A 10,000-nucleotide genomic window follows, 5' to 3' on the forward strand; every position below is an offset into this window, starting at 1 on the left:
GAACCCTTTTACATTTATTCATTTAGCTGGGATTGGGATTAGCAAACCTTTTTGTCCAAAGTGACTTCCATATGTTAGTTATATTGCAAGGGCCAGTACCCCCTGAGGGGGGTTAAGTGCCTTGCTCAAGGGCACAACGGTGGAAGCCGGGAATTGAACCCACAACTTGTCAGACTACTGCACGCTAGCCCAACTCGTTAACCACTACACTACCACCACCCTACACTTATACTTACTTATACTTATACTTACTTACTTATACTTATACGTAAGGGATAGTGTATAGAACGCCGGTCATTACTGGGAAAATAAGTCCCGACAGGGCGAACCGGACCCCGATGCGCAGCGGAGGTTGTTCCGCCCTGAAGGGGCTTATTTTCCCAATAATAAACCGAAACAATAAACTCCCCACGATGTGACTCTTTAGCCTACATAGCCTAGCCTATAGCCTATTTGTTACCGTTTCATCGTGGCTTTTGGTGAGAAACAAATAGTTTGACAACAGCACACACTGAACTTGAATCAAACATTCTTTAGAACACAGCTGATCAACCGTCTGCTTTCAATTTTGAATGAAGTTCCAGTCCTTGCGTAGTGATATGAAAGACGTGAAATAGAAGCACAAAGCCCATTTTCCTTGACAGCGGTCTGTAATACTTAGCAACGGTCTGTTATTGAGAATTAGCAGACCACCGAACGTTGGGAAGGCCCATTCAAGTGAATGGAGCATTCTGCAGCATTGTGAAGAGCCGTGTAATAATTATACTTACTTACTTATACTTATACTTATACTTACTTACTTATACTTATACTTATACTTATACTTATACTTATACTTACTTATACTTATACTTATACTTAAGCAATATAGCACGAGTGAGAGTGGGGTTGGTCATGGATATTCCCACGGGTGTTGTTCGGCCGTAGCCATGAGGCCGGAGGCCGAGTGGTGCAGGCAACAACACCCGTGGGAATATCCATGACCAATCCCGCGATCACGAGTGCTATATTGCTTTTATACAACAATTCTACCACAAACTAAATAATCTGAAAACACCCCAATATTGTTTAAAAATGTTAATTTCGACATCGTTCTTACGCATCAAAAAACAGTTCCCTTTTCAATAGACAGCGTCTTGGTTGCTAGGTAACCAACATTCCAGATCCCTCTTTACGGGTCTTTGTGGTTTACGTGTCTTCTTGAAAGAAATGTGAAATCACATTCATATCTAGCTTTGCTGCATGCATTCCAACTCATGGAACGTCTCTCGGCCAATCAGAAACAAATAAATAGTTCCATAGAACCCAATTGTTGTATAAGTATAAGTAAGTATAAGTATAAGTATAAGTAAGTATAAGTATAAGTATAAGTATAACTATAAGTAAGTAAGTAAGTATAAGTATAATTATACAACAATTGGGTTCTATGGAACTATATACTTATACTTATACTTATACTTAGGTTCCGCATGCTGGACAACTGGAGGAGGAGGAACAAGGGCAAGGCCGGCCTCGACCAGCTGCACGACTGCCTCAACAAGGACGACGTGCCCACTGAGGTCCGAGACTGCCTGGAAGGTGAGCAGGACATCGGAGAGGAGTATGTGTGTGTCTGTCTGTGTGTGTGTGTGTGTAAGGGCTTCTACACACAGTTGCGTTCCGTCATCGCATGCCAGTGGGTGTTCCCGACGGTAGCTATGCAAATGACTTGAAGTATAACCGTAATTTGATTGGTTGGTGCCGTCCGTCGATTGGCTTGATTGGCCGATCAGCTGAACTTCTCAACACGAGCGACGGGAGAAACGCGACGCAACGGACCCATAATTCAGTTCGGCAACGGATGACGTGAGCCCATGTAAAGTGAATGGGATGCGTCTCCAGCACTGCAACGCACGCAACTGTGTGTAGGAGCCCTAAGAGAGAGAGAGAGAGAGAGTGAGAGTTTGTGTGTGTGTGTGTGTGTGTGTGTGCGTGTGTGTGTGTGTGTGTGTATGCATGAAATATCTGACACTGTAGGGTATTTCAAAGGTATACACTCCCCCCCCACACACACACACACACAAACACACACACACACACACACACGCACACACTGAAATTATGTTTCTGTGTTTGCTCCTCAGACATGCTGCAGGGTAACTGTAGCAGTTGAGTGTGCTGCTGGACTTTTGGACGAGAAGGTCCATCTGCTGGACCACTGGACCAAACACAAGGGACCAAAACACACCTCCGCCTGACCTTTCCGTTGGGCACTGTGTGTGTGTGTGCGTGCGTGCGTGCGTGCGTGCGTGCGTGTGTGTGTGTGTGCGCGAGCGTGCATTACTTAACCTACACCAGGCAAAAGATGCTTCCTTAAACTGACCTTTTATTGAGTTTTTCAAACCACCTATTCTCTGAAAAGATCTTTCAAAAGGTCCAGGCTCCCTACAGAGCTACTCATTTCAGCCTCTGGGTTTTTACCAGGGACAGTGCTGTAGGTCAAACCAGCTCTGGGAGGATTTGAGAATCCAAACTTATGTTGACAAAATACTGCAGAGATGTCAGTACGGTGCTGCAGTCAGTACTGCCTGTGGAAAGCCTTGCCTACTGCCGTGTTGCAGTCAGTACTGCCTGTGGAAAGCCTTGCCTACTGGCGTGCTGCAGTCAGTACTGCCTGTGGAAAGCCGTTCTGAACCAAAGGTTGCCTACTGCCGTGTTGCAGTCAGTACTGCCTGTGGAAAGCCTTGCCTACTGGCGTGCTGCAGTCAGTACTGCCTGTGGAAAGCCGTTCTGAACCAAAGGTTCTGCAGTCAGTACTGCCTGTGGAAAGCCATTCTGAACCAAAGGTTCAACTTGATTTTGTATATTTGGAAATGTTTTCCATTCATGTTTTTGGTTGATTTTTTAATGGTTTCATTTCATTTTATTTTTTTATAACAACTTTTTATATGAAATTGTACATATTTGTTTACTCATGATGTGATTCCCTGGACCAAATATGTCCATGTCATTTGTTAGTTGTTTGTTTGTTATCTTTTTCTATCTGGTTTATCTGGTGGTACCTGTTGAAACTTGATGGAGGTTGTATTTGGCTTATTGTCTGTTATAATAAGCTCTGGTCAGTAGAATGGGATTGGAATAGCACTTCCTGTACTGGACGAAGGATGAAGTCTAAGTGTAGCTCTCCAGGGAGCCAGACTGGTCCCTGAGCGACTACTCGCAGTCTTGACCCCTGTGAAACGTGGCCCATTTAAACACGCAGCCTCCGCAGTACGGACTTAACAGATAAGAGGATGGGAGGAAAAGAGATAAGTATGGCACATTGAAATGAATCAGGGCCATTATTACAGTTAAGCTCTCAGGCACAGCATGCACTCAAGCTTGAAGGGAGTCGGAGGAGGAGGCGGTGTGGCTGGACCCACCTACTGTAGCACGAGACTGAGTAGCCAGAGGACTAAGGGTTAAGGGTCAAAGGTTAAAGGTTAAAGGTTGGGGGGTGGGTTGGCGTGGGTCCAGGCTTTTTTATTATCTGGAAATCATTCTGTTTACTGTATGCCCTTAAGCCTATGAGTACAGAAGCCTGTTTAGTTTGACTGAATGAAAGAAATGATCATGAAGTTCCTGCTGTGGTAACCCATTCCACGGATGTTTTAGTCAGCCGTACTGACAAATGTCTTCAGGAGCAACTGCAGGACATCTCAGGCCAAGGTGCAGATTATGCTCTTGATTTGTACAGTCGGATCATGTTAACAATGGTGCAGACCTCAGCTCTCTGTGCTTTGAAGGTATGCCGTAGTGCATGTCTTTTTTGTGTACAAATCCTTGCACTAGTCCTCAGTCGAAACAGTACTCATGTTGACCGTAGCCTTTGAACTGAATCCTTAAACTTGGGTCGTTGTGGAATTTCACTAATGTAGCATAAGATGTGGCTGAATAAAAGTTTTTTTTTGACTTGTCATATAAAACATTAAGCCTTAATTACTGCTGAAAAATACTTTATTGTAAACAGTCAATAAACGGGGTTTTAAATGTTTCAATAAATTCAATAAATACAATAAATAACATTATAAATAGTTGTTGAATCTATCATTCAATAAATAGATCAATAAATAAACACATCAATAAATAAACCAACCAACATGTAAACAGGTCAATAAATAAATAAATATTTCAATTAAATAAATAACTCTTGTAATAAATAATTGATAATGAGAATCCACAGTGGCATCAGCCCAATGGAAGAAGCTTATACACTAATCACTGTAGTTACTGAGCACTGGTCTGGGGCCAGTATTGCTCTGGTGTGCAGCGTTACGTCTGTAGTCGATAAGAACACGAGCTGGAGGTTCGGTTTGGATCGGAGGATTTCCCAGTGTGCCAGATATAGCTTTTTTGTAAAAGATGTATGATCCATACTGATTTATACTTTACTGGAGGAGGAAGAGAACGAGGATGATGATGATGATGACATAGTTGGGGGTGAGGAAGGCTTAGCTCTGGTAATCCCCAGAGGCGATGTAGTTGAGGGCTCGGGTGATGGTGATGGCCCGTAGCTGGAAGCCCTGGACCACCTCACACAGACACATGCGGTCACTAAACGAGTCTCCAGAGGCACACACCTAACGGGCAGGAGAACAAAAAGGCAAAACGGTGAGCAACTGGCCCCTCTGGGCTTCCATACTCTCTCTTCCCGTTCTTTAATGTGACACCACTCCATAGCATTAAGATGACATTCAGAGGTTATCTGTGTGGTCTGGGAACTGGACCATAGGTAAGAGGTGTTGACAATAAAGGATATGAGATTTAAAAACTCACCGTTTCAGATGGTGGTGCGCTCTCAGAAGTCGACCAGTTGCATTTCTGAGGAAAGGTGAGAGCATGTGTTCATTAATATCAATTCACTTGTGCTTACACAAATAAAGTTGGTTTGTACAAGAGATTGTACAAGAGACTACTGCAAATAAGTGTCTGTCAGAGATGTGATACAAGAACAACATGTTGGGAGTAACAGAGTGGAGTTTCACAACACTTTTATTATTAATGTATATCAATGTTTCTGATCTAATGTAGTTGATGTATTTATTATCAATGTATATTAATGTTTCTGATCTAATGTAGTTGATGTATGATTTTCAGCATGAACTCCTAATTGACTGAGCTTACTAGTGTACTCAGACAATGCATAGCCTAGTGGTGCTGCCCCCCTGAGTTGTGATCCAACCTCTGCTCTACTTCTCCTCCATGGATGCATAGACCGCTTACCTCAAGCATGTTACTGGTGGCCTTCACCACCTGGCTGAGTTTGCTGTGCTGGGTTCGCTGCGCTTCCAACAACCTCTTGTAGTACTCCATGTCGGCGCGGATGTTCACCAAACAGTCGGCCTGCAAACAGCCACGACACGGTCAGCAACAGCGTTTTAAATCAGACTGAGTTGAATAAAAATGGCCTGTTTTGCTATCACATGCAGCAGTAAAGATATGCTATGATATATGGACGGAGGGGCCCATACCTTATTGAACTGTGTGTTCTGAGCAACTTGGCCCGAGCATCCCTGACCCTGGAAACAAACGCAAAACATCATCATCATGATCACTATCATCAGCAAAACTGTAACCATCATCAACTAGAGAATTGAGCATTTTAAGTGTACCAACATCATCTTATTTTGTTTTCAGCTAGTTTACAGTGTAAGCATGTTATAGGCCGAGACGTAGGCTACATTCTTCTCATCTGGACATTTCCTAAACTCCTAAATGTTGAGTTTGAGTTCTTACCGAGACCGTCGGAGTACATGATGATACTGTTGAAGTCTTGCTGTGCACCTTCGCAGTCATCTCGGAGCAGTTAAAGCCATTGAACTGTTCTTTCTGTAAAAAACAATATAGAAAATATATAAATATGATAATCTGACAGCGCGTTACTAGGCCTACAGTATGGCTGAGTTAATGTGCTATCACGTACATCCTTCAGAAGTTCACTGATGTTTGATAGCACAGCTTTCGCAAGTTGGCCACACTCCTGTCCGTGGACGTCTTGAGAGTGTGACAACGGGAGAGCCTTTGCTTGAGTACTGCCCCACAGCAGCCCAACCAGCATCAAGGATACTGCAATGTAATTAAAATGTCATTTGATTTATTCACGCAGAAAGAATTAATAATAATAATAATAATAATAATAATAATAATACACCAGATACACACATTATAAAACTGAGTAGGCTAGGTTATAATGTTTTCGTTCATAAAAGTAGTTTTAAACATTACTTTGTAATACTTACAGAACAGAAGGTTTGATCTTTGCATCTTTGTTTCTTAGTTAAGCTACTCTCTCGTCAACGCAATCTTAGAATACTACCATCCTTGAGAAGTATCCCATTTATAGTCTAGTGAATTCCTACCTATCAAAGGGATTCCCCGCACCGCACTGAACAAAACTCAGAAGGCGCCGCGCATTCGAATGTCACAATTGTTTACATGGCTTACACAGGTTCTTGGAGTGAAACTGGAATTAACGCTGGCCAAAAGTCTTTCGTTTTTAGTTTGGGCTGTTCACCCAACACATTGCCTCGATCGTTTCAACGAATAGCTTTTATTTACATATAAGTTACCCATGCATTTCAGTTTGAATAATGAGTAATGTAAGCTATGTGTGATAAAGAATGATGAAATTTCCGTTAGACAGTCCAGACTAAGAATGAAAGTACCAGTCTTATTTGTTTATTGTAAGGACCCCATTACACTATTCCTTAATCAAAGCCCATAGTATCTGTTAGATCGTACCATAGGAAAACATAGGAATAGACTACAACAAAGACAGCATGACGAGCAACGGTTGAAGGCTGAAAGGCTTTTTAATGAAATATGCATTGAGACAACAAGCTTAATCTTGTCCTCCAGGTTTCTTTAAAGTAAAATATAATGTGAATTTAGCACTCATTTGTGATAAGGATGTAACTTCGTTATTATTCTATATCATAACCAATGTACAGAGATTTTACACTTATAGTATGCATAACATTATATATACATAAGATATAATGTTATCTTCAATGATGGCACTTTAGGATGTTCAGTGGTTGAAAACCACAGAGAACTTGATCACCTGCTGCTTTTGAGGACTTCCTTGGATGTGGGTTATGCACCTGCTGGCATGATCAAAGGTGTGATTTGTGCAATTACGTTTTATTACAGTAATGATTTCCACTCCTTTAATGTACATTAATGTCCCTTTAATATGCTGTGCTCGTCAGAAGTTAGACACTACACACTACTTATTTATGTTTATTCTTTATTTGGACTATCTTTAAATTGTGGAACAAAACTGAACTTCAAAAACCTAAAATAACACGCATGGGAAGATGAAGTAAGCAAAAAAAAAAAAAAAAATGTAAATAAGAAAAGATATTTTGTATTTTAGATTCTTCAAAGCATTCAACTTTTGTTGTGATGATAGCTTTTTTATCTTTTATCTTATTTATTAATATTTGATTACACTGCATTTGACAGGCAATACAGTATGTAACCATTTAAAAGTTTCAGAGTCTAATCACAAACATTTAATTGTGCACTTTTTAACAAGTTGTGCATATGTGCAATACATTTTGCAATCCACTTCTGCGTCTTTACAGAAACAATGACCTCACACTGAAGGTGTGACATCATGAGTGATGTCACTTGACTCACAAACCTGTGTGGGCGGAGCCTAGTGTACGCCTCTGCACTGAGAGGTGCAAGTGAAACTGAATCACAGCTCTGGTCGCTCGCCGTGGACCTTGCGTGAGGACGTAAGCTCTTTATCCTGTTGGGCTGAGAGTGTGGTCGATGGGGAGAGCGTCACCTATTGGTCACTTCAGCTCCCTCTGATGCAGGGACAGGCCACTGAGAACCAAGCTGAGGTCATCCTTGGGGTTCTATTTTAGAATCCATCTGTCATGTCAATTCTGAGTAAACTGTGAGTAAATGATGGAAAGGTACACTGGTAAAAAAAAAACACACGCCCACGACCACGGTATATGAAACAAAGTTTTATTTTTTTATTTTACATATCTGTACATAAACATTTCTTCCCTCAAATAAAGATTCTGAGTACAATAGGATGGAAATGATATTAACACACTTATTCATTTAAAATGACTCGTGTCAGAAAATCAACATTCACAAAATGTTGAATACCGATTAGAGTGAACATATTACCAAAAGCTACGACTTTCACTACAAGGCAGGCATGTATCCTTCTTCTCTTTTAGCACCTTCAAAGAAAAGCTTCAGTTGAAAACTACCATTTGTGCAGAAGAAGAGACCAACTTTTCAATACTGTCCAACTTAAAAAAGTCTCAGAAGTTAGGTCTTTTTGTTCATATATTTTTTGTTCTTTTTTTTTTCAACAGACTCGACTCCCTACTAATTGTTGCTTAGCATATATTTTTTCCATAGTTTTGCATTGACAGGTATAATTTAGTGGCAGAGTTAAAAAATGAACTGTAAAGAAGCAAGGCCAATCACTGCACAGAAAAAAGCCAGGGACAGTATCCAAGACTCACACTTAAAATATTTCATCTGTCATGAAGTGCTCCATCTTCAGCATTTTTTTTTTTGTTCTTTTTCTTTTAGTTTGTACAACCACAGAAGCAAAGGAGGGAGATGACCCAGTTCTAATGACCCAGATGAACCGTTCTGATGACCCAGATGACCCAGTTCTGGCTCCGGGGCAGGATGGAGGAAGGTGGGGTGAGATATCAGGGGAGGGGTCGGAGGTCGGAGGGGAGCATCAGGGACTGGTATGGAAGAGGGTCTGGGGTAGGGGGGGTCGGTGAGGGGTTTAAGGTAGGGGCTTCATTAGGATAGGGTCTTTTCCACCATGTTGATGAGGTGTATGTGTACATGTGTGTGTGTGTGTGTGTGTGTGTGTGTGAGTGGATGTGTGTCTGTGTGTAAGAAGGCTGCAGAATCTTTTTTTCATTTTATATGTTTATGCCGTGTGTGTGTGCATCTGTGTGTGTTTTGATGTGTGTCTGTGTGTAAGAGGGCAGTAGGTGCATTTGAACAGGTGATGTCTGAGCTTGGGGAGGGGGGGGGTATAGTGGCAGAGTCTTCATTTGGAGAGGGTCTTCTCTGCCAAGTGTTTCTGCTGGCTCTCAGCATGCCTGAAAACACACACACACACACACACACACACACACACACACACACGGACACACACACACACACCAGGAGAAAGTTAAAAATGTACAGAACAGAATTCCCCCTCTGCAGCGTTCAGTCACAAGACCACTCCAGAGCTTAATGTCTTATTATTATCGTGTTAATAAAGGCGGTTCATCAACGTCTTAAAACTCCCTTTAAAAAATCCTCCATTTCAAAGGAAAGACAATTAAGACATTGGAGAGTTACTTCCTTAGAGGGCAATATGAGAGATGTGTGAATGGAATGTTTTTTTAATCACTACATTAGTAAAGTAAGAGGAAGGTTCACACGCTGGAGAATGTGTGTATGTCATATGTTGGGCCAAGGACAGGAGGAGGTGAGAGAGAGAGAGAGAGAGAGAAAGAGAGGATGAATGAGAGGGGAGAGGGAGAGAGAGAGGGAGAGAGGAGGATGAGAAAGAGAAAGGAAGATGAACATATAGAGACAGATTGTGTGTGTGTGAGAGAGAGAGAGAGAGAGAGAGAGAGAGACAGTGTGACAGACAGACAGAAAGAGAGAGAGACAGACAGACAGACAGACAGACAGACAGACAGACAGACAGACAGACAGACAGACAGACAGGCTGTTACCTGGTCAGGTCTTCGATGTCCACCAGCATGGCGTCCTGCTCCATGTGAAGTTCATCTCTAATCAGTAGCAGCTGCACTAGCTCCTCATTCAGACCTGGACACACAATACACACACACACACACACACACACACACACACACACACACACACACACACACAGCACACCGGCCTGTTAGGTGGGGTCCACACCTGTGGGGTCTTTTCTATTGAGTACATGTTGTTGACCAAGTGTTTCGAAACGCTGCTT

At 42.0% G+C, this 10,000-nt stretch overlaps 3 protein-coding genes across 9 annotated transcripts in view; 1 reads left to right on the top strand and 2 right to left on the bottom strand.

The window, feature by feature from the left end:
• si:dkeyp-97b10.3 overlaps nt 1-4,050 on the top strand; it is a 37,011-nt gene extending 32,961 nt beyond the window's left edge. For 3 of the 4 annotated variants that reach the window (XM_042064501.1, XM_042064500.1, XM_042064499.1), the window contains exons 16-17: nt 1,463-1,578; nt 2,124-4,050. In XM_042064501.1, coding sequence (XP_041920435.1) covers nt 1,463-1,578; nt 2,124-2,152 — 145 coding nt within the window. In that variant the 3' untranslated portion in view covers nt 2,153-4,050. The remainder of the gene's footprint in view (nt 1-1,462; nt 1,579-2,123) is intronic. The other variant, XR_006023131.1, reaches the window with a different exon arrangement.
• Nucleotides 4,051-4,210: 160 nt separating this feature from the next.
• Nucleotides 4,211-6,324, bottom strand: il12a (interleukin 12a). The gene is made up of 7 exons (XM_042064511.1): nt 6,258-6,324; nt 5,942-6,084; nt 5,755-5,847; nt 5,490-5,537; nt 5,242-5,361; nt 4,795-4,839; nt 4,211-4,598 (listed from the first exon to the last, which is right to left on the bottom strand). The coding sequence occupies exons 1-7, from the start codon at nt 6,280-6,282 to the stop codon at nt 4,470-4,472; spliced, it is 603 nt and encodes a 200-aa protein (XP_041920445.1). The 5' UTR covers nt 6,283-6,324; the 3' UTR covers nt 4,211-4,469.
• A 1,666-nt stretch (nt 6,325-7,990) lies between these two features.
• The window catches only part of schip1 (schwannomin interacting protein 1), a 76,628-nt gene continuing 74,618 nt past the window's right edge, over nt 7,991-10,000 (bottom strand). For all 4 annotated transcript variants that reach the window (XM_042064503.1, XM_042064502.1, XM_042064505.1 and 1 more), the window contains 2 exons: nt 9,753-9,846; nt 7,991-9,122 (listed from right to left, as the gene is read on the bottom strand). In XM_042064503.1, coding sequence (XP_041920437.1) covers nt 9,071-9,122; nt 9,753-9,846 — 146 coding nt within the window. In that variant the 3' untranslated portion in view covers nt 7,991-9,070. The remainder of the gene's footprint in view (nt 9,123-9,752; nt 9,847-10,000) is intronic.

This window comes from Alosa sapidissima, chromosome 15, assembly GCF_018492685.1.
Source record: "Alosa sapidissima isolate fAloSap1 chromosome 15, fAloSap1.pri, whole genome shotgun sequence".
Lineage (NCBI taxonomy): Eukaryota > Metazoa > Chordata > Actinopteri > Clupeiformes > Clupeidae > Alosa > Alosa sapidissima.